This window comes from Theobroma umbraticum, unplaced genomic scaffold (genome assembly GCF_002168275.2).
Source record: "Theobroma umbraticum cultivar Fairchild unplaced genomic scaffold, ASM216827v3 scaffold_204.0, whole genome shotgun sequence".
Classification (NCBI taxonomy): Eukaryota; Viridiplantae; Streptophyta; class Magnoliopsida; order Malvales; family Malvaceae; genus Theobroma; species Theobroma umbraticum.
The window spans coordinates 5,000,032-5,022,324 of record NW_018397267.1 but is presented as its reverse complement, the minus strand read 5'-3'; the positions used below and the strand labels follow the sequence as shown (position 1 = coordinate 5,022,324).

The window sequence follows — 22,293 nt, the reverse complement described above, 5'->3', positions numbered from 1 at the left end:
CATATAAGTTGTGTCATTAATTTCATATATATATATAAATTAAACTAATATATTATATATATATATTTAATTTATATATAAATATTTTTATAATTTATAATAGATTTTATTTATATGATTACACTTAATAACTTTATTACTCATCATCTTACTTTTACAACACATTATTTATAATTAGTTATTGGTCAAAATAACTCAGAAGTCCCTGTATTAGGATATTTTTTTCACTTTAGTCTCTCTATTCAAAATCGATACTAAAGTTATTAGTCATCATCTTACTTTTTATAATACATTGTTTATAATTAGTTATTGATCAAAATAACTTGGAAGTCCCTATATTATGGTATTTTCTTCAATTTAGTCGCTCTACTCAAAATTATCATATTTTAATCTTTTAATATTAAAAATTATTTCAATTTAGTCTCTCTAACATTTTCCATCCAAATTGATTGTTACGATGCTAATGTCAGCGTTGACGTGGCATATAAAGTCAACATGTCAACGGTGATGTGGCATTTATAGATTTAAGTTGCCATGTGGCACGTCAAGAGGTTGCTACATGGCAATTTATTCTTCAAAAGATGCACTTGCTAAAATTTGAACTCAAGACCCCTAACAAATAAACCTATATCTTTACTATCATATCTAAACTCTTACGTTTAATAATATCTTACCTGAATTTCTTTTTTTTTTAAGTTTTTTTGTCTTCCATAAACTTATGTCATTTTTAAACTTTCTTATACTCTTTAAAACCATAACCATAAAAACCCTTTGGAACTTTTTTCTCAAAACGATGTAATTTTATGAAAAGAAAGAAAAAAGGTAAGAAAGAGAAGAAGGTTCTAAAACAATGTAGTTCTATGAAAAGAAAGGAAAAAATAAGAAAGAAAAAGAAAGAAGAAAAGAAAAAAAAATTCAAGCAAAATATTATAAAACATAAGAGTTTAGGTGTTAGGGTAAAAATGCTGGTTTATTTGTTAGATGTGCTAGGTTCAAATCTTAACAAGTGCACCTTTTGAAGAATAAATTACCATGTGCAAACTTGAACCCATAAGTGTCACGTAAGCAACTCAACCTTAGAATGTGATGTGATACTGACACGTTAATAACCAAAACCCTTTTATATGTCATGTTAGCGGTGGCATCAATACTATAATGTTCAATTTAAATGAAAAATGTTAGAGGGATTAAATTAAAAAAATTTTCAAAATTAAAAAATTAAAATATTACGATTTTGAGTAAAAAGACTAAATTAAAGAAAATACCCTAGTATAGAGACTTCTCAGGTTTTTTGACTATTGGTTATTATTTATACAAACTTTAATATAAAAATTAAAACATGATAACATATAAGTTGTGTAATTAATTTCATATATATAATAAGTAATATTCTATATATTTAATTTATGTAAAAACATTACTATAATTTAAAATAATTTTTTTTATATGATTACACTTAATAACTTTGTTAGTTATGATCTTAGTTTTTATAACATATTATTTATAATTAGTTGTTATTTATACAAACTTGGATATAAAACATTATAACGTTATAGTTTTATTTTGTTAATGTTAATTTTATTATCTTTGACTTTTTGTTATGTTGAATCTTGAATGTTAATTTGATGGTTCATGCAAAAAGGCATAATTATGTGAGTCGAAGAACAAATGTATGTTTTTTTTATGTTTATATATTTGTATATTTTATAATTATATATATAATTTATAAATTTTAATATTATAATTTAAAAAAAAAGATAAAATTTTGATTCGTTGGTCCAAGATCAATCAGTCAAATTAATTTTATATTTAATTAATTTAATTTTTTTTTATATTTGATTGATTTTTTAAAAGTATTTAATCTATTTGATAATATGACGGACTAAAACATCCAATCTATTCATTTCCTCACTTCTAAACTAAACCCGATACCTAAGCTTGTTGCGCCAAATAAATGGCCAAGAGTTTGGGCTAGGCATACCTCTGAAACACTGGGTTGGACTGGGCCTTGCTTGTTTAATCTTTGGGCTGGAGCTGGACTGAGTTGAGGGAGCTTCAATCCAAATCCCCGATGAAGACGAAGAATAGCATCGTATGATGGCCTCATTGAAAGCCCAGTCGTCACCCACGACCAGGCTCCAAATGCTTCTCAATCGACTCATGCTCAAAGGAAACGTCAGTCGTTAGCCATATTAGCTCCAGTATTACTCCCGTTAATTCATGGTCCTCCATCCGTTTTAACATTCCCCCGGGAGTGTTACAAATAGTCTATCATTGCACGACAACCTCCCGTGCATATAATAAATAGTTAAAATGCACAATCTTTGCATATCACAGCATGTTTTATTTGTTGATGGGGAAGAGAGATTCATGTTCAGCTTTTTGAGTAGAGTATTATTTGTTTTTATTGTTGAGGCAAATGTTTAAACGAATAGTAAAATATCTTTAATTTAAGGAGAAAAATGTTTATTATGCATATATGTTATATGTTTAATTAGAATAGAGACCGTAATCCTAAGGATCAATTTTCAACCGAAGATCTAAAACTTAATATAAAGTATTTTAACAGATAAGTACTAGACCACAAACCAAGCCAGTTTATAGCTAGGACCTTCCCCAACTTGCAACATGCTGCCCGTGATTTAATTAAGAGATTGAATCCTTACATTTGGGAACCTAGCCTCTGAATGGAAAACAGGGTACAAAGAAATGCCTCTTCTTTACAACTGGGAACAAACGTCAACAATGATAAAACTAAAACCATTCCTAGCTAGAAGGCGTGAATCTTGATGATTTCCCTGGAATTGTCCTGAGGTTTCTAATCTGATTATATATATATATATATATACACATATATATTGTATTTCAGCTTGGTACTCACCACCTTTATTTTTTAAACACTAAACTCGTAGCCCTAATAATCAAGGTTAACATCTTGGACCCCTCCAAAAGAATAATCAAATTTTAACATCAACTTGTACTTTTGTTTAAGCTTTTCTTTGTATCCCAACTATTCCTCCACTTGTCCACTTTGCCATATATTACAGCAACTAGTTCCCATGATTATCATAAGTTTCTCCATTGCAACTATACTCTAGCTTGAATTTTGTTGCTTGGTGAGGGCAACTTTGGGAAAACTATTGCACAAAAACATACTTTAGATGCCACATACATAGCATATGTCTTAATCTTTGCAACAAGGACTATTGTAATTGTATGAAGGTTTCATCTAATGATTGTATGCTTAAAATAGTTTGAATTAATTATGGTGTTTATATATATATATTTATATATGGAAATGTTTGACGAATTATTCTTAAGATGATGAAATTTTTGTCATTTTCTTGAATTTTTTTAAATAATTTAATAGTACAAAAAGTATATTTGATTTAATATGCTTTTGAAAATAATGACATATTTTCTGAAACAATGAATAAAGTATAGTGATAATTTATTAAATAATTAATTACAAAATACAAATCTAATTCGAATTAAGTGAAATCGATGAAATCGATATCAAGGTAGTATTAGAGAAACATTCGACGAACAATTGACCATATTTGACTTTTATATTATTTTTTATGAAATGATGAAAACAATTTTAGGTTGAAATTTTCGCACCCCCATTTTAAATGAAAAGGTAAATCATTATAGTTATAATTTTGCAGCTTATATACAATTATTTATAATCATCATAGAAAAAATTAAAATTTTATGATTAATTTACCATATTAACATCATATAAAACAAAATACGAATTCACATATATTACAAAGAAAGTAATTGACTTGTTATATCAAAAATAAAAAATGATTAGATATATTGAGTTTCTGAAAGTCCTTCATAGAAAGCATGTGCATGAAAGATTTTAAAATGAAACATACTTTTATTTGACTCAATTATCATGTTGATGTATATATAAGTTAATTCTCATCGTTATGAATGCATGATCACTTGTGGAGTTATCAGTGAAATTATTTCTTTGCTCAGAAGATAATAGTGCCTTTTGGTAGAGACTGGAGTGGGTAAAGATTCAATAAGTAAAGGGTTTTAACACACACCGACCTGTCCCCAAATCTGATCCCTAAAACAGGAAGGCTACAGGAAAGCATCATGGGAATAAAATACTTTCAACATAAAGGCTCAACCATTCTTTAGTACTACCATGTTAGATAGTTTAGTCACTTCAATCAAGTTATTGCCCCCACAAATGTTTTTTTCCCATTGAAATGGAATCAAACAGCCCCTTGAATTGAGACCAGCAGTAATATTTTCTCTTCCCTGAAATAAAATAATCGCCAGACAGAAACCAGGCAAGTTGTCCAAATTGAATGGCAATGGAAAGCGATGGAAAACGAGGAGAAAAGTAGAGCCTTGGGACTCGGCATTGAATTTTGTTCGGCAACTTGCAACGGTGGGGCCCCACGGACGCTGTTTTCCTTTCCCTTCACCAAACCAAACTGAGGGGACTGTCCGCTCACCATCAAAACAACAGGCAGACGAAGGAGGCTTTTTGGGGTGCCTGCCTTGGATTATCACCGCATTCTCACTTGCTCTTTTTGGGTTCCTGTCCCACGTGACATTGGACCCACCCAACACTGCCACTTCACCATACCAACAGGTTTTTGCCCGCAGAAAAGATTTTGGACACATTTTTGGCTCACCCTTCTACAAGCAGCGCCCAAGACTGCCCTGTTTCCATTTTTTGACTTTGCATGGTGCTGCTAGTTTAGAACGACCCTGAAATTTGAGAATGATGAAAAAGCAAAATAAGTTCTATAGTCCAACTTTTTCCATCTTATCAACAGTCTTAAAGCTAGATATCCGTGACCTGGTGGATGTAAATGCATACATGCAGCATGATTTCATTTGAATTCGAGTACGGAACATGATAATACACCACGCCATCGTTGGGAATTTACGGTCCAAATGTGCTGGCAAGGAATAATGGAAGCCCATCGATTAATGTATACTACAGAGTACTCAAGATGGCAAAACTAAAAAAGAGTACAAAGCCACAGATGAAAAGTCATTGACATGGTTACCACAGCTAGAATGGCAAAACATGACAACAGAGGCAAAACTCTAATAGCCGCCTCGTTTCTTCGCGTTGCTCAAGTAAAAGAGCCAGATTAATCTTCTTGCGATTGTATGGCTTTCCCTAGTGCTGATGTTGCCGCTTTGGCACTGTCCATTACAATCAAAACCTCCCCCTCCGGCACAGGATGCACCTTCATCTCCCTAGTTTGGTCAAGTCAATACGCTAAGTTGGCCAAGGTTGAATTTTCATTAATCAATTAGTAAACTGGTGTATCATCAAGCAGAAATGCCACAGTCGGTGGAAGTAACATCATGGCCAGATGAAACCTTTTGTTTCCTGCCATTTCTCCGTCTACTACCGCCTGCTGCTCCTTGCATTCCTCCTCTGGCTCCTCTGCGTTGCTTGATATCTTGCCTGTGTTCCACCTGACTTCACAACATCAATCAGAAACAATACATTAATGTGAATTCTACATTTACTTGAAAGGATGGCGGGCGGACCAGAGTATTTCAAATTAATACCTCAGCCAAAATTTACTTTGCGTTCGTCCAAATACTTAGTCCTGTTTCGAATCTTATACTTTAGATAACACATCTTAGTCTTGAAATAAACAAACAACAAAATACAAGCACTTTCGGCCTCTCTTCATACCTAATATACCTAGTTCACTGTTTGCTGCCTCAATGATAATGTTTGTATTGTTTTTTCTGACACATGCCTTGACCCAAAAGTTTGACAAAGATTAACCAAAAGACTGGACTAGATGTTAGAGCTTTTAAATACCAATCTACCTTCAAAGTGCAGAACTAAAGCCATACAATGAGTTTCTATATATCATATGATCAGACAACAAATCCAGCTTATGAATAGAATACACACTTTAGTCGAGCACAGAACAGATTACAGCTGTATTCAGCTTATTTCGCATGCATTAAGAACCCCACATTTTGTAAACTAAATTCCTTCCAACCTCAAACCCAAGTCTTTAATATCCAACTTACCTAATCCACTATAACATTTAGAATGCCATGAGCCCATGACACACTAGGAATTCACAGATTACATAACATATAGTAGGATAGTATGCAGGAAAGTATTGCACTTACCCCCAGACAAAAACTGTGAAATTGTGCATCGAAGCTAGAAGAACTCTCCAGCCTAGTCTCCTCAGAACTCATTTCAGAGGAATTCCGCTTGTTGGAGCTGGAACTTTCACCATATGACCCAAACGATGATGAAGCAGAACAGGAAGTAGTGGACTGACCAGTAGACTCAAATGAATCAATGTCCGCTTGGAACATTTCTTCAAACAATTCCTGTAGTTCCTCGAAGCTTTCCTCTCCATTTTCCTATAAGTTCAAAATTACATAAACATTGTAAAACCTACTATTTAAAGCAAGTACTAGTTAAAAAATTTTTCTGATCAATTCCTTGGTGTTACAGTTGGATGTATTTTGGAATAACCAAAGTTTGATCAAACTTCAAAATGCGCTTCCCCATGAAGCCACAACCTTTTAGACTCTAGAATTCTTCTTGGAACATTCCATTATCTCATGGGGAGAGGGTTACTGCTCTAAACATTGAAACCTGTTAGACCATTAAATGGCACCTAATAGCGTAACATAGCATCATTCTCTTAAATATGTAGTGGAATGAATATAATCAAACTGATTAATTGTTGGAAATACCTGGAAGATACAAATATAATTAAACAAATCCACTTTCCCAGGGCCCCCCAAGTCTTCCTTTCAATGTGTCCTTCCATGGAGTAGGGAGACCATTGGCCAATCCCTATAATGGGCCCAACTGTAAAGGACTTGGTGCGATTCCGAACAGATAAACGATCACATCAACCATAAATTAAAAAGCGAAAAAAAAGAAAATCAGAAGACAAATCGGGCCTGTACAAAAAATAATTTTCTTTTGGACTCGTGACCTCTAACTGGCCCATTTGCAATCTCTTCTGTCAACTAAACAGAAGCAATGCCACAAATATAAAGGTTAAAAACAGCTAATACCTAGGATTTTCCAAAAGCAACCCCTTACCCTCCGATTACTTGCTCTATAATTTGTATAGGTTACATAACAATAAAAACGAAATTGGATCCAAAAACCCATGGACTCTCCTCCTTTTCATCAATCAATGAAATAAGAAACAGAAGCTTACACTAGATTTTGTCTGGCTCATCATCACTGCCATTTCGTTCAAAAAATCTCCCATTCCCTGCAAATAACCATTCGAAAAGGAATGCTTTTGTTTTCAAGATGGCTTTGACTATCCTTAATCTCATTTAAGGAAAGTAAAAGAGAAAAGAGAGAAAAAACACAAAAGAACGATAAAAAAGCAGTTAAGAAGAGAGAAGAAAGGTACATTTTCGTCATCATCACTGTCATAAGCTCCTACGTCGTACAGAAACCTCTTGTTTGAGTCAGACAGAACTGTAAGACAAGTCAGGGCAGAGAAACAAGAAACGTAGAAAAGTGAGTCAAAAACAGCATCTCGTGAATCCAATAATTCCCACTCAAAATACTTTAAAATGAAATCAACTTTATCAGTTATTACTATAAAAATGAATATTGCACTCGCATCGAGAAATAATACTAAAATAACAATATTAAATAGTAAGCGAAAATTACCAGAATAGGCTTGTTGAATGGCCTGAAATTTCTTCTTGGCTTCGTCCACGAACTTTGCATTTCCCGAGGCTGAGCAACGATCAGGGTGCCATCTCTGTCCCAACACATACAAGACAACAAAAAACCACTTGATTTTACTACAAAAATCGTTCAACTCGTTCACACAATTCTCCCCTGGACAATTTCCAACCCCATCTTTTCTTTCTTCATTAACCAATATCTAGTTCCCCAGGTTTGTTATGAAAAACCCATTATTTCCATGTTACAATTATGCCTCGGAAATCTACAGGATCCGTTTATAAGCTTGGATACGAGTAACTTTTTTTTTTAGCAAAAACTAGAGTTTTAATTGAATTATGAATTCCAGGTTCAAAGTGCATGAGCATACATTAAGACCACAACAGATACAATTCAAATCAAACATTATGATCTTTCAAAGTCTAGTTTTTTTATCTCAATTTTAACAGGACCAAGTTGATTGAAATCTGGGCTATGGAAAAAGACAAAAGAGAGATGGTTCAAAGAAGGATGGCTAAAACTCTAACCAGGGCAAGTTTCTTATAAGCAGTCCTGAGCTCTGTCGGAGTGCATTCTTTATTCAACCCCAAAACTGCATAAAAATCATTGTTTTTCTCTTCTCCATTTGCCATTCTTCGAAACCAAACCAACAAACCCAATCTCAAAATCAACAACAACCCAAAACAGAGTCCTTGTCTTGTCGACAAATTATAACCAACAACAACAACAACAAAACTTAAAACCAAAAACCAGGAACCAAAAGAACTTGAAACCAAGCCAAACCCACCTATGATATAAACGCCAAAACAGGACTAAATTCTTATAAACATGACTTAGGACTACATCTTTGTGGAACTGCAACACGGAATCCTTAGCACATCTTTCCGTGAAGGGAAAGTTTTGAAGATGAGAAGAGAGAAAAAAAAATTAAAAACAGAGTACACGAGAGAGGAAGGAAAGGAAATAGTCCCCCTTTCTCTCCCCACAACGCTAAAGGCCAAGAACTCTCCAGAAACCGGTCATTTATATCAGTTTTTATGGTTTGTTTGTTGTTGGTATTTGTTTATTCATTTCTTTTCTTCAAAAGAAATAATATTGCCCAGATTATAATAAAATAAGTAAAGAAATGATAATACAAGGAATAAAAATAAATGAGTTTTCTGTGTGGGGGGATGATAGATAAGGTTAATGTACGGTGGGGATTGGATGAGAGTGGTAGATATTTTTGCAGATTTGTGTATCCAGAAGGTTCTGTGTTTACTGTGAAAGGGGGAAGGGTCCTTTCTGACGGCAACTTTGGCCATGTTAACGAATTAAATTAAATATTATTACAGACATTAATGTAACAGCAGAAAGAAAAAAGAAAAGTTGGGTCCCGCTTTAATGTTACTGTTTAACAGCTTAGCTTACAACAACAGCTTGTGGATAACCTCCTGGGTCAATTGTTGACTGGAATTTTGGTTTTCTTTTTTTTTTTAATCCTCATAAACAGTTGAAAATGATATGGAGCTCGTTAGTGCCAACCATTGAGTAAAGAAGGCATTCAGCACATGCTGAACCAACTAGGCCACCCAGCTTCGGGTGGCTCTTTGCTAGGTCAAGTCTTAGAGTTTGGAATACAAAAATATGAGATTGACTAATATTTGGAGGATTCCATTTCAATTGAATTAAAAATGATAAAATAAATTTAGATAAAAATTTTAAATTCAAGTCATGATTGTGTGATAACTAAGATGAAAATTGGGCCAACTTGAGCCTAGTTGAAGGGCCCATGCTGATGCTAGATAGTGGGCTTCATCAGGTTTTGTCAAATTCAACTGGCGAGTGATTAACTTGTCCTTAATTTTACCGGCTAAATATTCGAATTGAGGTTAAATATTTTGATACTTTTTTAATTATAAATTACGTTAAAAATATAATTAATATATGTCATGTTAAAAAATAAATTTATTATATATTATATTAAAAAATATAATTATTATATATTATATTAAAAATATAATTATTACATATCATGTTAAAATTTTTTTTATTACGTTAAAAAATTAATTATTACATACTATAATGAAAAAGTTATTATATAAAATCATAATATGAATTGTTTTGATTTAATAAAAAAGACTTTTTGATAAAATTATGTTTCTGTATCTTATTCTTTCAAGTTAACGTCTTACTTCATCCTATATGCATAAGATACCTTTCATCTTACCTTTAATTATAAAAAATTAAAAATATTTAATTTTTGATTATTATGATTAAAATATTCAATCCTAAATTAATAAAAATCTAAAAATTTTGATCTCAAATTGAAAGTTTAGACTAATTTTATCTTACAACATGATTTATAAATGGGGCTTCATTCTTTGACCCGCCTTCTTCTGTTTTATATTAGAAAAATATGACTGTTGGTGTTTGTTTTGACCTGTCTTTGTCTTTATCCTCCTCTCTACACTCTTTAGTTTTGACAACTAAATTCAGTGTATACAATACCTTCAGACCCAACTTGCTCTTCGTTCAGTGTCCTTGTCCGAGGAACTGATTATGTCAAGTCAAGCTAGTAATGTTTTAAAGTCTAAGGATTGGCAAATCAAAGTTTATTTTTGATTCAGTTGACCTAACTGCATAAATAAAAAGTGTTAAAATTTGGCTTTTAAAATCATGTAAAAGCCACCACTGTCGGTTCTGCAAGTTGCCACATATATATATATATATATATCTGTATATATATGTATGTAATTTGAAGCAACCCTTTGGGGTCAAGATTCTGATACATTGGAATTCAATTCTTTGAACATGACATACATTTAACAGGAATATCCAAAAACAAATAACCAAATGCTAACAAGTGTTAAATAAGGCATTTGATCTTTACAGCTTAGTAACTGATATACCAAAAGCATTGAGTAGATAAACAAATTAAAGCTGAAATCAGAAATCACACGAGGAATAGTTGGGCAAACCCAAAGAAAGTTGTTGTTGGAGATTAATGCATCAAAGTTTGGACATCGATCAATGAACATATGGAATCAATGGCCTTTGAAGTAGTGGGGGCAGTCAAGGTGCTCACCATTCAACAGCTGGATAAAATTTGGCATTGAGAGAGAAAGAAAGAAAGAAAGAAAGAAAGTTGTTGATCTGACAAGCCGCAACGCCCAGGGAGAGTGTGGTCCAAGTTCCTAGGAAAGAAAGAAGAAGAAGGTCGTCGAAATGCCCACGTGATTTTGTATTGGAAGGTGCTCGGAATCACGTGCCTTTGTGTAACATTTTAGAACCAACATGACCTTATGATTCTCTCTCTGGCAAGTTGCGGGAAGGATTTTGCATACCGAGACGGAGAAGATTTCAGAAGCAAAGTTTTGGTTTTGTCCTTTAGTATGGCAAGGGATTTGTGGGTGAGTGGCCTAGCTTGTAATACTTCTCTTAAAAATCTTTAGCAACCATATGCAGTAGTTTGTATGAGAAGATTTTTGGTAACCAAAATGAGATTCATATGCAAAATTTGTGACCCTAAAGATAGGAAGAAGTGAATCAACTTCAATTAGTTCGTATAATGGGTCAATAATGAATACGACAGTGTCTCAAATCATTGAATTGGGATCACTTTCTTTCAATTTGTTACCATGCTTCATTGGCCACTCCTTCCTCTCACATTATCCAATTAGCATGTTTAGCCAAGCAAAATCAAACTCATATGAGCACACTTTTTTTCTTTTACCTCTCTAATGCCCACCCATTTGCCAGTTGCAATCGAAAGTGATGAACTAACTGTCAAATACTAGTTGTAAACAAAGTGGCAGCACATAGCCGATAGAGGAAAGCCAAATCCTGTTGCCTGTTGGCCGTTTCTATAAATTACGTGTACAAATTGAAACAAAGGCCCTTTTTGACAAATGGAAAAGAAGGGAAGAATGTAGAAACAAGGTCCAATTGCTGCAGCCTGCACGTAATTGAACCTTTTGAACTATAAACAAGAAGGACTACTTGGATAAAGAAAGATTTCTGATAGATTAACTGAACAAAAATGAAAGGTCCTTTTCCAGCCCACCACCTCATTGAGGTTCCAATCACTATTTTTCGTTTCGCTTTATCCGTTTTACCATGAAATTGGGTAGATAGTAAGTTAAGCTAGGGTTGGTCAAGAGTAGACACATGATTTGCCTTTCAAAAAAGAAAAACAAAAATAGACACATGATTTTAGGCCCTGGCCTTGTTAAATGTTAAAGGTCAAGCAGCTAGCTTTGTTTTTATGATACTTTTCACATCAACATAATTCAGGTGGAACGGTAGAGGTCTTAGTCTCGACTGGGGCGCGGTGGTAAAGCCCCACTCTAATGACAGGCCTGCAATTCCGTAAGAAAACAATAATCGATCCATGGCCAACTTGTACAAACCACTAATTTCCCAGCATGGGATTTAAAAAGAAAGAAAAGCAGCCTTTAAAGACATTAAAATGACTAAAAGAAAGAAATTTATAATCTTTGGAGGCATTCATTTCATGTTTAACAACGCAGATGGGAAATACCTTAGTGAAGGCAAAAGCTAGAAAAATAACTGCAGTGATCGGGAATAATTTGCTTATATATACCGGAAAACATTTTTAACAGCACATTATAAAACAAATTGTTACAATAACAAAATTGAAGACCTCGATTATCCAGTTGGCTAGAGTATCAGTCATTCTGTCCGCAGGGCTTTAATCCAATCAATTTCCACTCTGAAATCACCTGGCCCAGACTTAGCACCTGGAACACCACCTTCAGCATTAACTGATAGAGACATCCCAAGGATACGAGATGGATTCATCTCCAACTTTGCATCTATAACATTTCCTCTCCATGTTGGCAAATAATGAGCAAGAGGAATCTGCAAGATAATACAAACCATATCAAGCAAAATCCAAAAATTTCAGTAATCTTAAAAATGAAGAAAGCAAAATTTGTTTCAGTTTTGCTGATGTAAATCAATCCTTTGTCCCCACCTAAAATAATATTCCACAAGGGATGCAACCGAGCCAACTGAGACCTCTCCAAACTCATAGTTAGAAACCTAAAATGTGCCATTTGCAAGCTCTTACATATTGCAAGTGGATGTCAGAGGCAAAACAGAAAACTTGCAAATAGTCTTTTGTTTCCTTATCAGTTAGAATATAGCAGTAAGCAGTAATTTCATGGCATAGTTTAGATTTCTTTTCCAGTCATATATCTGACAGCATCCCACTGATAAGTGAAGAAAAGAGCTTCACTTCATTCATCACACTTGAATTATGTTCACCAAAGCACACAAGACATCAACTTATAATCCATAGTATTCTCCTTTTGTTTTGCCATGCATTATCTATTTATTTCTTTTGTCAGTAAAGCTGAGATATAACACAAAAAGCACATATGAAAGTGACTCAGGTTGGTTAAATTAAACAAATCCTTCATAAATTCTCTTTTACTTGGAAAGAAGGTTTATAAGATAGTATCATTTTAGATTCTCCATAGAAAGTGTGTTAGAGCAACAAGGCATGGCACGAACTGATGGCATGACACTTACAGGGAGAATTTGCCTAGTATCATGGAAGTTAATCATAATTTATCACTGAACAGTTATAAAGAAAGATGGCCTATAGCATGGACCAAATCCTCCATAAGGAATTCTGAATTTCATATCTAAAGGCCATTATCAACTTAAATTCCATGTTCAAGAGTTCAACAATCTTTTGAAATGCAGTAATATGCAGGATTTATGGCACCCTACGAGTAGAAACCACTAACATCAATCTCTAAGAATATGAGCTTGAGGAATATGACAGTTTTACCTTTGCAATATACCAGTTGTCTTTGGGTACAAAAACAAAAGATTGCCATGAATTATCTTCTAGCTGTCCAGGTGAATTCACCCAATTCTCTGTATAAATCTGCATATAAGTTTATAGGATTCAATACAACACTTGTCAGTTATATATAATTTAAACGAGTCAGAAAGATAGAAACAACATAAATAAAAGCCTGATATCTGTTAACTTCAACATGAGGAAAAACAACTCACAGTAGATATGTAACTTCTCCCATCTCCTTTGAGCTTTAGTGCTATTGTATCATATGCATCCAAATCAATGAAGCCGTCAAACTGCAGAAATACCAAAAGGGGTCACTAAATGTAAAAATATTACTACAAAAGAACCAAGGTTATGATGCTTATACAATATAGTTAGAATATTCTGCTTCAACTAACAAGAGAAGCTATCTCTCTACATGTGAAATCCTAAAAGTAACCTAAAATTGGAATAATATTCACTCGTTTGAAACCAACAGAACTAAAATCTCAGATATTATGCATATACGTGCACATTGAACTCTGTGAAATGTCTAAATGAAGGGAAAACAGAACCATAAGGTTCCAAAAAAGACATTCTAATTACTGAGCTAGCAAAGGGGCTGGTCAGCATTAATATTTTTGTGACATTCGATGGAGTGACCAGAAGAAAATAAGAAACAAAAGGACACAAGATAAAAAAAGTAAGAAATAAAGAAACTAATCCAGAATGATATAAAGCATAAGAGAAAGATGAAATTTTAAACAGATTAAGAATGAGTTTGACAAACAAAACATAAGAAGCCTTGTCATCCTACAAAAGCCTACAAATAGATTCCTGCAGGATCATTATCCATTCAAAATGTGAATTTGAAAGTGTACTTTTAAAACAAGCTTGTATAGATCATTCATAAGGCTAAACCGCCTAACAAGATTCATCCGTATAGTTTCAGTGACTAAGGAAGTTCCTTAAGAGCATAACTTTTCTTTCCTGGAAAAATCCATCTATCCATGAAGTTGCCAAACCAGAGTCTATCCTAAAGTCTCATTGGAAAAGCCATGAGCAAAAAACACAAAAAGTTGACATCATTCATATTGATGCATTAAAACAAACTAAACTATTACAATCAAGACATTTGACAATTACTTCAGACAATTAATTTATAGCAGCTAAAATCACTGGAATAATTGTTCACCTTCTTGGACCGCATTCCACAGAAGCCGCTCCTAGTTATGTTCCATTTTGAACCTTCATTTACATCCAGGGAAAGGTTCCCGGAAAACACTCCTAACAGGGGGGTTATCCACGGTCAGAAATAACATAGATGATGAACAACATCAAAGCATGAAATTGTCATGGTGAAAAGCGCATCATAAATCATGGATGCCAAATTCAATTATCGGCATAAACTCAAGTCCTTGGAGCCTTCTCAATGAACCCTGATTGACACCCACACATACATATTGTAAACGAAGTTTGCTGGTCATAGAAAAGAAAATCACACCGAAACTTATATAGACTATTACCGTTTGATGTATTTCCTTCATCTTTGATCTCCAATGAAGCCGACGACAACCCTGAAAAAAAAAATGATTAGACAACATACTGCAAAAGTTTCATTTAGAAAAAAGAATCATGTTGAGAAACTGAAAGCTGAGTGAATGCAGACTTACCTCCAAATTCAGAATCAGAATAAAGGTGCCATTTCTTGAGCTCCTCTTTTGAACTGAAATTGAATATGTATTTTTCAGTCGGAGGAATCCAATCTTCAACATTCCATGTCAGAGCTACACTCATTTTATTTTAACAAAATTTCAAGTCAAATTACCCAAGAAAAGAAAAAGAGCATGAATAATAATCAGATTATTCAAATTATTAATCAAAAAGCTTTTACCTTTCTTCGTTGCATTCAGAGAAGCTTGCCACAACCCGCGAAACCTTGACATTTCTTCCCAAATTAAATTCAAACTATCAAGAACTCCCAATAACTTGAAATTTGAATAATTTAGTAATAATACGGAAATAAATTTTGAATTAAAGTAAGCAAAAATAACAGTGGCTAAAGCTGTTGCAGCTACTGTTTGTCACCGTTCACCGTCGACAACGAGCAGGAAGAAAAGAAGCATCTTCTACTTTCCTTTCCTTTTTTCACTTCTTCTGGGACCGATAACATCGGCCTTTCGTTTTTGGGCTTTCATTCATGGTTTCGTAGTTTAATGGGTGTGGGTGGGTTGGAGTTCAAGGCCCAATTACAAATCAAAGTTAAACAATACATTAATTAACATTTAGTTTAAATTACGTTCACGGGTGGTAAAATAATGTGCAATTAAGTACAACACTTGTACCTTAGGCTCTTCACACATATTTAGAATATACTTAAATTGAGGATTAATAGTTTATAGACAACAACAATGAATTAAATAGCGACCCAACGTTATTTACCTGATTGACAAATGTTCGGCTAATATTTTAGGACCCTTTGAGAGTTATAGATGGACATCGTCAAAGGTAAGATGGAAACCTTTCATCAGAACAACAACTTAATCCCAAGATTATCGACAAATTATTGTAGTAAGTTCACAATAATTACAATTACTCTATTCTAGATTAATGGGGTGGTTGATTAATTTAATTTGACTAGGTATAATCAGCATTGTGGTCACGGCATGTTGCCCGTACCTAAGACAATTTAGCTTAATAAATTTATGAAATCGCTTTCCCTAAGATGACTAAAAAATCTCAATTTAACCCTAATGGAAGATATCAAAGGGTTTGGAGGACAAGAAAGTACGGCAACTTATACGATACATCTTGGTGGACCCAAAAGATTACAGAAAATTGATCGATTGTTTTTTTTTTTTTGAGGTTTTCGATAATGGGAGCAAGAGCTAGTAAGCTGAACAGATTGATCGGAGGTCGAAAGAGTAGGCGGTTCGGGGTTCCTCCGTCGACGCCGAAAGGTTATGTTCCGGTATGTGTAGGGGTCAACGACGATACAAGGCGGTTCATCGTGCACAGGACCACCTTACGTGATGCAGATTTCCTGGAGTTGCTATGTAAATCAGCTGAAGAATATGGGTTTTGTAATGAAGGCATTTTGAGGATTCCTTATGCAGCAAAGGATTTTGAGGAGTGGATTATGATGAGAAGGGCTAAACAAAAGATTGTTCGTGTTAGTTGAGGATGTTGATGTGGTCGATATGGGGAAATTGCTTGGATTTGGATTGATGCTAATCATCTGGGTGTACACTTCCCAGGAATAAGATGTGGGCAGCTGTGTCCTTTCGCTGGATTATGATTGCTGTTGTGTGAAGAAAAGATCTTCTTTTCTTATTTTAAGCTTCATTTTAGATTGATGATCATTGCAACTTTTATAAGAACGAACTGCATATAGCTAGTTATGTGTCATTGTCACAGTGTTCAGCTTTCATGATTTAAGTAAAACAACTTGACAACTTTTACATTTTTAACATTTTTTCTATCAAAAGGTTGTTCTTCCTTCTTATGAGAAAACCAAACTCTTCTTAAACCCAGACTTTCAGAACAATGTTCACTTGTGTATATCAGAAAGAAAAATTCATGCCTTTTGATTTCTTAAAAAATCATTTTGCATCTCTCTACACGTGTAAATTCCCAATGCTCATGCTCAAAATTCAACAGCTAAACCTTTCCAAGAAAATGATTACGTGCATAGTTAATACTAAACACAATGCCAGCTCTACATGCTTTCTGTATATGCCTGGAAATTTAAGGAAATCTAGCTTTTGTTTTGCTTTCTAGAAACAGAGTTCTGAATGATTGTTTGCCCTTCTCCATTCAAAACACATTCTGATTGAGAATAACAATATCCTATTAGTTTGGTTTTTTGTTTGATAAATCCTAGATAAGAAATCTTTGAATTTTCCTTGTTTAGTAAAGATGAAGAATTTCATTTCCAATCTACAAAGGATTACAAGGATCAAACATTAGTCTTTGGCCGGCTTCATTTATCAGAAAGAGCTGGAAAGCAATAATTTTCGATCAGATGTATGTTAGTTGCATACGATTCAGACCAGATAGGATAAATCAATCTAGATTTCAAGATCTGGGTATAATTCGCTTCAACATTTAGCTTCATTGTTAGTTCCGTTTATTAGATCCAGATACGATCTCCATATGTTGTGTGGTCTTATTATTAAAACCCAGCTTCCTTTTGGCTTAGTCGTTTGTAATCCTCTCTGTGAATCTGTCTCAAAGGGAAAATGATCATCATTGCAGTGCAGTGCGTGCAATTGGCATCATATTTGGTGGATCGTATTTGGAGATATGAAGAACAAATCTCTCGGGGACTACATCTAACATTGCAGCTGGTGGTAGACCCACTTGCTGTCAATTCAAAGAGTGACAATAAACTTGTGTGCATTCATGTTAACATTCTTTGCATTTACTAAAAAGTATGTTTGATTCTCAACTTGCGTTGATTGCTGCCAGTTGGGAAGCAAGCATTGATCCATAGTTGAGTACAATTTGCCCAAATGGCATGACACCTAACAGCCAAGCATACCCAAATTCCACTGTTCCTAAATAATTGATTGCATCTTCTTTCTGCAGATAAATCATTCTCGTTTATATTAGGTTACCATATAGTACGTACTACATATCATGAATTGATCCTCCAAGATTTTCTCAAACGCTTGTGTTTTGCATTGTTATCTAATATTTAATGTAATTTGATGCGAGAACATTTCTATTAGAGGCTTCTTTTTGGAAAATAAGCAATCAGCACATGGTGTAACTTAGACAAACTAAACTCCAACTTGCTAGACCCATCAATTCTAGGCTTCTAATTTTTCTTTTTCCATTTTTTTTTTGGAATTATGCAATTTATGGCTGGAGTCAAACTAAAATTCCAACTATAGAAGGACCTAATTTCTTTTGATGTGGTTGATCCTTGATAAGCATGTGGAGACGCTTTGTTCTTTGGACCAAAAATCTTGTCTTCAATTGGCCTACTTTTGGTACGATTAGTCAGTTCAGCGATACAACAACGTTGAATTTTCTGTTGGTCTGATTATTTTGCATGCCAATGTTTTTTATAATCTCAAGTCTAACGGGAAAAGATGATATCATGGCTGATTATATTTCCTAGGAGAAGCAAAAAGTTTGCGGCGAAAGCCGGCAACATCGGTCCAGGCAGCCCATGGTAAGCAAGCGCACACCGATATAATTCGGGTGGCGGTCCCAATTGTAACTGCGCTGGCTTCTGCTGCCTTGGAGCGCTCTTCTCTCTACTAAAATGGAGACAAGGGAACATGAATGATTGAACCATACTAAAAAATGTCACACTCAATGCGCCATGACCTTGGCCACACACTCTCCCAGAAGGAAGAAGAAAAAACACACCAGAGTCACATACCCATCATCCTACAACTGTTTCTCCAGTAATGATTTGGACGTGCAATCTTCCCGTTCATCAAGTTGGTAAACACAGTGTCGAGTGCTAAACAGTGTTTGGTTATTTCCTAAAAATAGGTAGAAATTGCTAAGAAACAAGAAGCTTTGAGATCATGCATGCAAGTTGCAGTTCCAATCATTTAATATCTCCATTTGTAGAGTTGATGACATGTATGTGATGAGGCATAATTTTGTAAGTTTGTGGCTTCAAACAGTTCGAATTCACTTCAGGATATATATAAAAATTAATGTCTTCTCCTTGGTCTTGTGTCTCCCTCATGTGTCATATTGTTTAAAATAAAAGGCTGTAACACTCCATGTCAGATTAAAATATGACATATACATACATATATATATATATATATATAGAGGTTTCTGATGATTCCTTTTACAAAAGCGAAGAGATAAATTTATGCAGGCTATTATTGGTTTCAAACTGTATTGATCACTGTATTTTATCCTTTTTGTTTCAATGCGGTGTCTTTCTTTGATTTCATCAATGTTTTCATTCATAATAAAAACAAGTGATTAATTTAAGGATTCAACGCCAAAACTTGGGTTCATTATGCTGTCTTGTTGTGCTTTCTTCCAAGGAATTTTGTCATTCACGCAAAATTAGCTAGCTTGTTGATACTTATAAACAATCCCTTAAATTGGCAAAAACAAATTAATTGGCATAATTAACAAACAAAGAGTCAAGCGTCAACGCGTGGATGTTACAAAAGCATCCCCAACTACTCAATCATTGCAGCTTATAATTAATTAAACCATGAATTTCTTAATAATTAACTTAATGTGAAAAACTAATATGTCAAAATGTTTTATAGTTAAAGGTCATCTACACCTCTAATACTGTGTCCACTTTCGAAAGGTTACCCCAATTTTTTTAATCTCTGGACTCTCATAATTTTATGCCTCTTAATTTGTTACTAATTACGCTGTGATTCGAGTCCACTATGGTATAACGTTTGGTGCTGAACCTAACTCCAGAGACTTATTAATTATTTGCAAGAATTATGCCAACCAACCGAATTTTTGTCTTTTGGTGTAAGGTAAATTAAGGTGATATATACCAACATTGACACTCTCCCTCAAATTGAAACGATTGTCACACCAATTTGCCTCAAAAATTAGATTGAAAATAAGGAAAGTAAGTGGAATTGTTTCACCAGCTCCTTAGTGACCGAGCTGGGCATGATCTGAATTTGAAATAACATTGGCTTTGTGATCAAATCTCTTTCACCGCGGATTCCTTGACGTATAAAAAAGGCTGAGATAACCTATTCAAGTGCATCATCAATCATAGTACAGTAAGAGAAGGCCTTTGGATGGGACGATGCATATATAGAGAGGGCTTTGTCGACATACACAGAAAGATTCTATGAGCATATCTTGAATGAGATCTAGTTTTCTGGGGTGATGACAAAGAATAGGGGGACCAAACTGAAGAAAATGCCTTGTCATATGGGCAAGACTTTCCTCAGCATCAACATCTACCAAGTTCCGTTTTTTCTCTTAATGAAACTCTGAATTGACTCAAGTGGTTTAATGGGGACAGTTGTGGAGACAGAGATTGTAGAGGGTTTGTAAAGCATCATGCTTAGGTGAGCTTGATGGTAGCTCCTGGCAACCCCACTTGCTCAAACTTGCTAAAATTTCCAGGAGAGAGGATCCCTGTTCTTCATTAAAATGGGCCTTCAATCCTTTTCAGTACAATCGACTATCAATAGCAAAGGGCCATAAGCAAAACTAGCTTTTGTATAATTTCTTTTCTTTTTCTCATTTTTCTAGGAAAAGTTAACAAGCTCTTAGGTGGATTATTTACCCTTATTCTCTTAAAAAGAATCAACAAAGTGAACTAAAGGAGGCTTCTGATTTGATCTCTGTCCAGTATGGCTTGCCACCTTATTCTATGCTGGCATAAATGGTTGAGAATTAGGTCTCATTCCACTTGCCTAGCTATATCTCAACATAAAATAAACTACATAATAATAATGAAAATTAGAAAGAAAGAAGAAGAAGAAGATTGAATAGCAGCCAAATTTCCATTTCTCAACCATTTTTGGTTATAAACATATGATAGTAAGATATAGTTCTTACCAAGCATTAATGAAAGAAGGAAAGAAATTTAGAAAAAGAACAGAAAGAAAAGAAATATTCTAATTGATGAAGTTCTTGAGCAACATCATCCCGCAGTAAAATCTAATGGGTTAATACTCACCGTCCCAGAAGGACACACAAACACTAAAATTAACTGCCTACTACTTAATTTGCATTATTATTTTCCTTCCTTTTTCATGCCTCTAAAATCTTTTTACAACTTTGACAAAGCTTTTAGCTTTTCTCCTCGTTGTTAGCAGGTGTAGAACTCAACCAGCTCTTCCATGGACCCCAACTGAGCCCCATCGTTCTCAAGCATCCAAAGCAAGTGCTCAAACAAAACAACCTCGCAAGAAACCACAACTTCACCAGCATCATCATCGTTAGCATCACCGCCGGAGGACCGATCAATGAGCTCTTGTAGCAGAGGATGACAGATGATCTCAGACCCTACCAGATACCTCCGCCGCGACTTTCCAACGTAAACTGCATGAAGATCTTTCGGAATTGCCTTGTCTTCCGGTTCTGCAGCCGCTATGGCACTGCTGCTGCGGGCGAGCTTCTTTAAAGATGGCCATCTTTTAATTGCAGACTTGAGCTTTGTCAGCTTCCCAACTTTTGCCATGGCTCTGATTGCGCTATATATATATATATAACTTCCTAGTTTTGTTCTTGGGTATTGGAAATGGAAGAAGAGGAGACTATGAAAGAAGAAAAAAGGGTTTTTCTGAACTGCAGAGAAATATGGAAGGAAGATTCGTATATAAAGAATGGAGGGGCACTAGCTAGAGAGAGGAGGTGAGGAAAACATTGCAAATACGTGCATGGCCCACTGTTTGATATATACCAGCTAAGAATGAGATATTTGGGGTGCAAAAACCAGTTGCCCCTTGTTTGGCATTTGGTGGGGACTTTTTGGTTTGGTTGCAGAAACTATTTTTGTTTTTTTTATAAAATATTTTTGGGTTTGCATATTTACATGAATACCCTCTCTCTCTCTCTCTTGGGTTCTAATCCCATTTTCATGTGATTTCTATTGTGTGGTATGTGATTAACCACATGATCTGCTCTCCGAAGTTTTTCCCAATTCCGTTGTTGGGGTCATAGCAGGCGCGGGCCACGTGAATTAATGAATCCAAACCTTTGTGGGCTCAAAATCAAATATAAATTTGCCTTTATCTCCTAATATAGACATGCTAGAGTTGTATGCCAACTTTTGGCATTGATGAAAATATGTATATATATATATATATATATATATATA

General features: G+C 34.5%; 5 protein-coding genes across 11 annotated transcripts in view; 1 reads left to right on the top strand and 4 right to left on the bottom strand.

The window, feature by feature from the left end:
- Nucleotides 1-4,932: 4,932 nt before the first annotated feature.
- LOC110424069 (uncharacterized) lies at nucleotides 4,933-8,816 on the bottom strand. Of its 6 annotated transcripts, none has more exons than XR_002445875.2 (7): nucleotides 8,224-8,814; nucleotides 7,679-7,772; nucleotides 7,413-7,480; nucleotides 7,209-7,265; nucleotides 6,730-6,857; nucleotides 6,148-6,390; nucleotides 5,329-5,466 (listed from the first exon to the last, which is right to left on the bottom strand). XR_002445875.2 is itself a non-coding variant. In XM_021438560.2 (6 exons), the coding sequence occupies exons 1-6, from the start codon at nucleotides 8,326-8,328 to the stop codon at nucleotides 5,396-5,398; spliced, it is 642 nt and encodes a 213-aa protein (XP_021294235.1). In that variant the 5' UTR covers nucleotides 8,329-8,808; the 3' UTR covers nucleotides 4,933-5,395. The 6 variants fall into 6 exon arrangements, 3 of the variants coding, with proteins under 3 accessions (XP_021294235.1, XP_021294233.1, XP_089641054.1); XR_002445874.2 differs by having other exon boundaries at nucleotides 5,330-5,470; XR_002445876.2 differs by lacking the exon at nucleotides 5,329-5,466 and adding an exon at nucleotides 5,584-5,603 and having other exon boundaries at nucleotides 8,224-8,816.
- Nucleotides 8,817-12,147: 3,331 nt separating this feature from the next.
- On the bottom strand, nucleotides 12,148-15,691 carry LOC110424302 (putative complex I intermediate-associated protein 30). Of its 2 annotated transcripts, XM_021438856.2 has the most exons (8): nucleotides 15,391-15,691; nucleotides 15,170-15,283; nucleotides 15,023-15,073; nucleotides 14,692-14,783; nucleotides 13,730-13,810; nucleotides 13,500-13,598; nucleotides 12,675-12,742; nucleotides 12,376-12,559 (listed from the first exon to the last, which is right to left on the bottom strand). In XM_021438856.2, exons 1-8 carry the CDS (start codon nucleotides 15,440-15,442, stop codon nucleotides 12,514-12,516), a joined length of 603 nt encoding a protein of 200 aa, XP_021294531.1. In that variant the 5' UTR covers nucleotides 15,443-15,691; the 3' UTR covers nucleotides 12,376-12,513. The 2 variants fall into 2 exon arrangements, with proteins under 2 accessions (XP_021294530.1, XP_021294531.1); XM_021438855.1 differs by lacking the exon at nucleotides 12,675-12,742 and having other exon boundaries at nucleotides 12,148-12,559; nucleotides 15,391-15,686.
- A 505-nt stretch (nucleotides 15,692-16,196) lies between these two features.
- LOC110424663 (auxin-responsive protein SAUR40-like) lies at nucleotides 16,197-17,015 on the top strand. Its single transcript, XM_021439281.2, has one exon. It carries the CDS (start codon nucleotides 16,372-16,374, stop codon nucleotides 16,675-16,677), a length of 306 nt encoding a protein of 101 aa, XP_021294956.1. The 5' UTR covers nucleotides 16,197-16,371; the 3' UTR covers nucleotides 16,678-17,015.
- A 4,041-nt stretch (nucleotides 17,016-21,056) lies between these two features.
- On the bottom strand, nucleotides 21,057-21,777 carry LOC110424550 (SAUR-like auxin-responsive protein family). Its single transcript, XM_021439144.2, has one exon. The coding sequence runs from the start codon at nucleotides 21,652-21,654 to the stop codon at nucleotides 21,283-21,285; it is 372 nt and encodes a 123-aa protein (XP_021294819.1). The 5' UTR covers nucleotides 21,655-21,777; the 3' UTR covers nucleotides 21,057-21,282.
- Nucleotides 21,731-22,293, bottom strand: part of EDA25 (CCAAT-binding factor) — a 5,523-nt gene continuing 4,960 nt past the window's right edge. The window contains exon 13 of the mRNA XM_089784898.1: nucleotides 21,731-21,761. Coding sequence (XP_089641024.1) covers nucleotides 21,731-21,761 — 31 coding nt within the window. The remainder of the gene's footprint in view (nucleotides 21,762-22,293) is intronic.

Excerpts from the sequence above, each read along its gene's own strand:
- LOC110424069 (XM_021438558.2), bottom strand. The coding sequence starts at position 8,328 with ATGGCAAATGGAGAAGAGAAAAACAATGATTTTTATGCAGTTTTGGGG. Across the intron at positions 7,266-7,412 it reads ACAGTGATGATGACGAAAAT|GGAATGGGAGATTTTTTGAA; the intron begins GTACCTTTCTTC and ends GGTTATTTGCAG. Across the intron at positions 6,391-7,208 it reads TGAGCCAGACAAAATCTAGT|GAAAATGGAGAGGAAAGCTT; the intron begins GTAAGCTTCTGT and ends TTGAACTTATAG.
- LOC110424550 (XM_021439144.2), bottom strand. The coding sequence starts at position 21,654 with ATGGCAAAAGTTGGGAAGCTGACAAAGCTCAAGTCTGCAATTAAAAGA.
- LOC110424663 (XM_021439281.2), top strand. The coding sequence starts at position 16,372 with ATGGGAGCAAGAGCTAGTAAGCTGAACAGATTGATCGGAGGTCGAAAG.
- LOC110424302 (XM_021438855.1), bottom strand. The coding sequence starts at position 15,442 with ATGTCAAGGTTTCGCGGGTTGTGGCAAGCTTCTCTGAATGCAACGAAG. Across the intron at positions 15,074-15,169 it reads TTCTGATTCTGAATTTGGAG|GGTTGTCGTCGGCTTCATTG; the intron begins GTAAGTCTGCAT and ends TTTTTTTTTCAG. Across the intron at positions 14,784-15,022 it reads TGAAGGAAATACATCAAACG|GAGTGTTTTCCGGGAACCTT; the intron begins GTAATAGTCTAT and ends CCCCCCTGTTAG.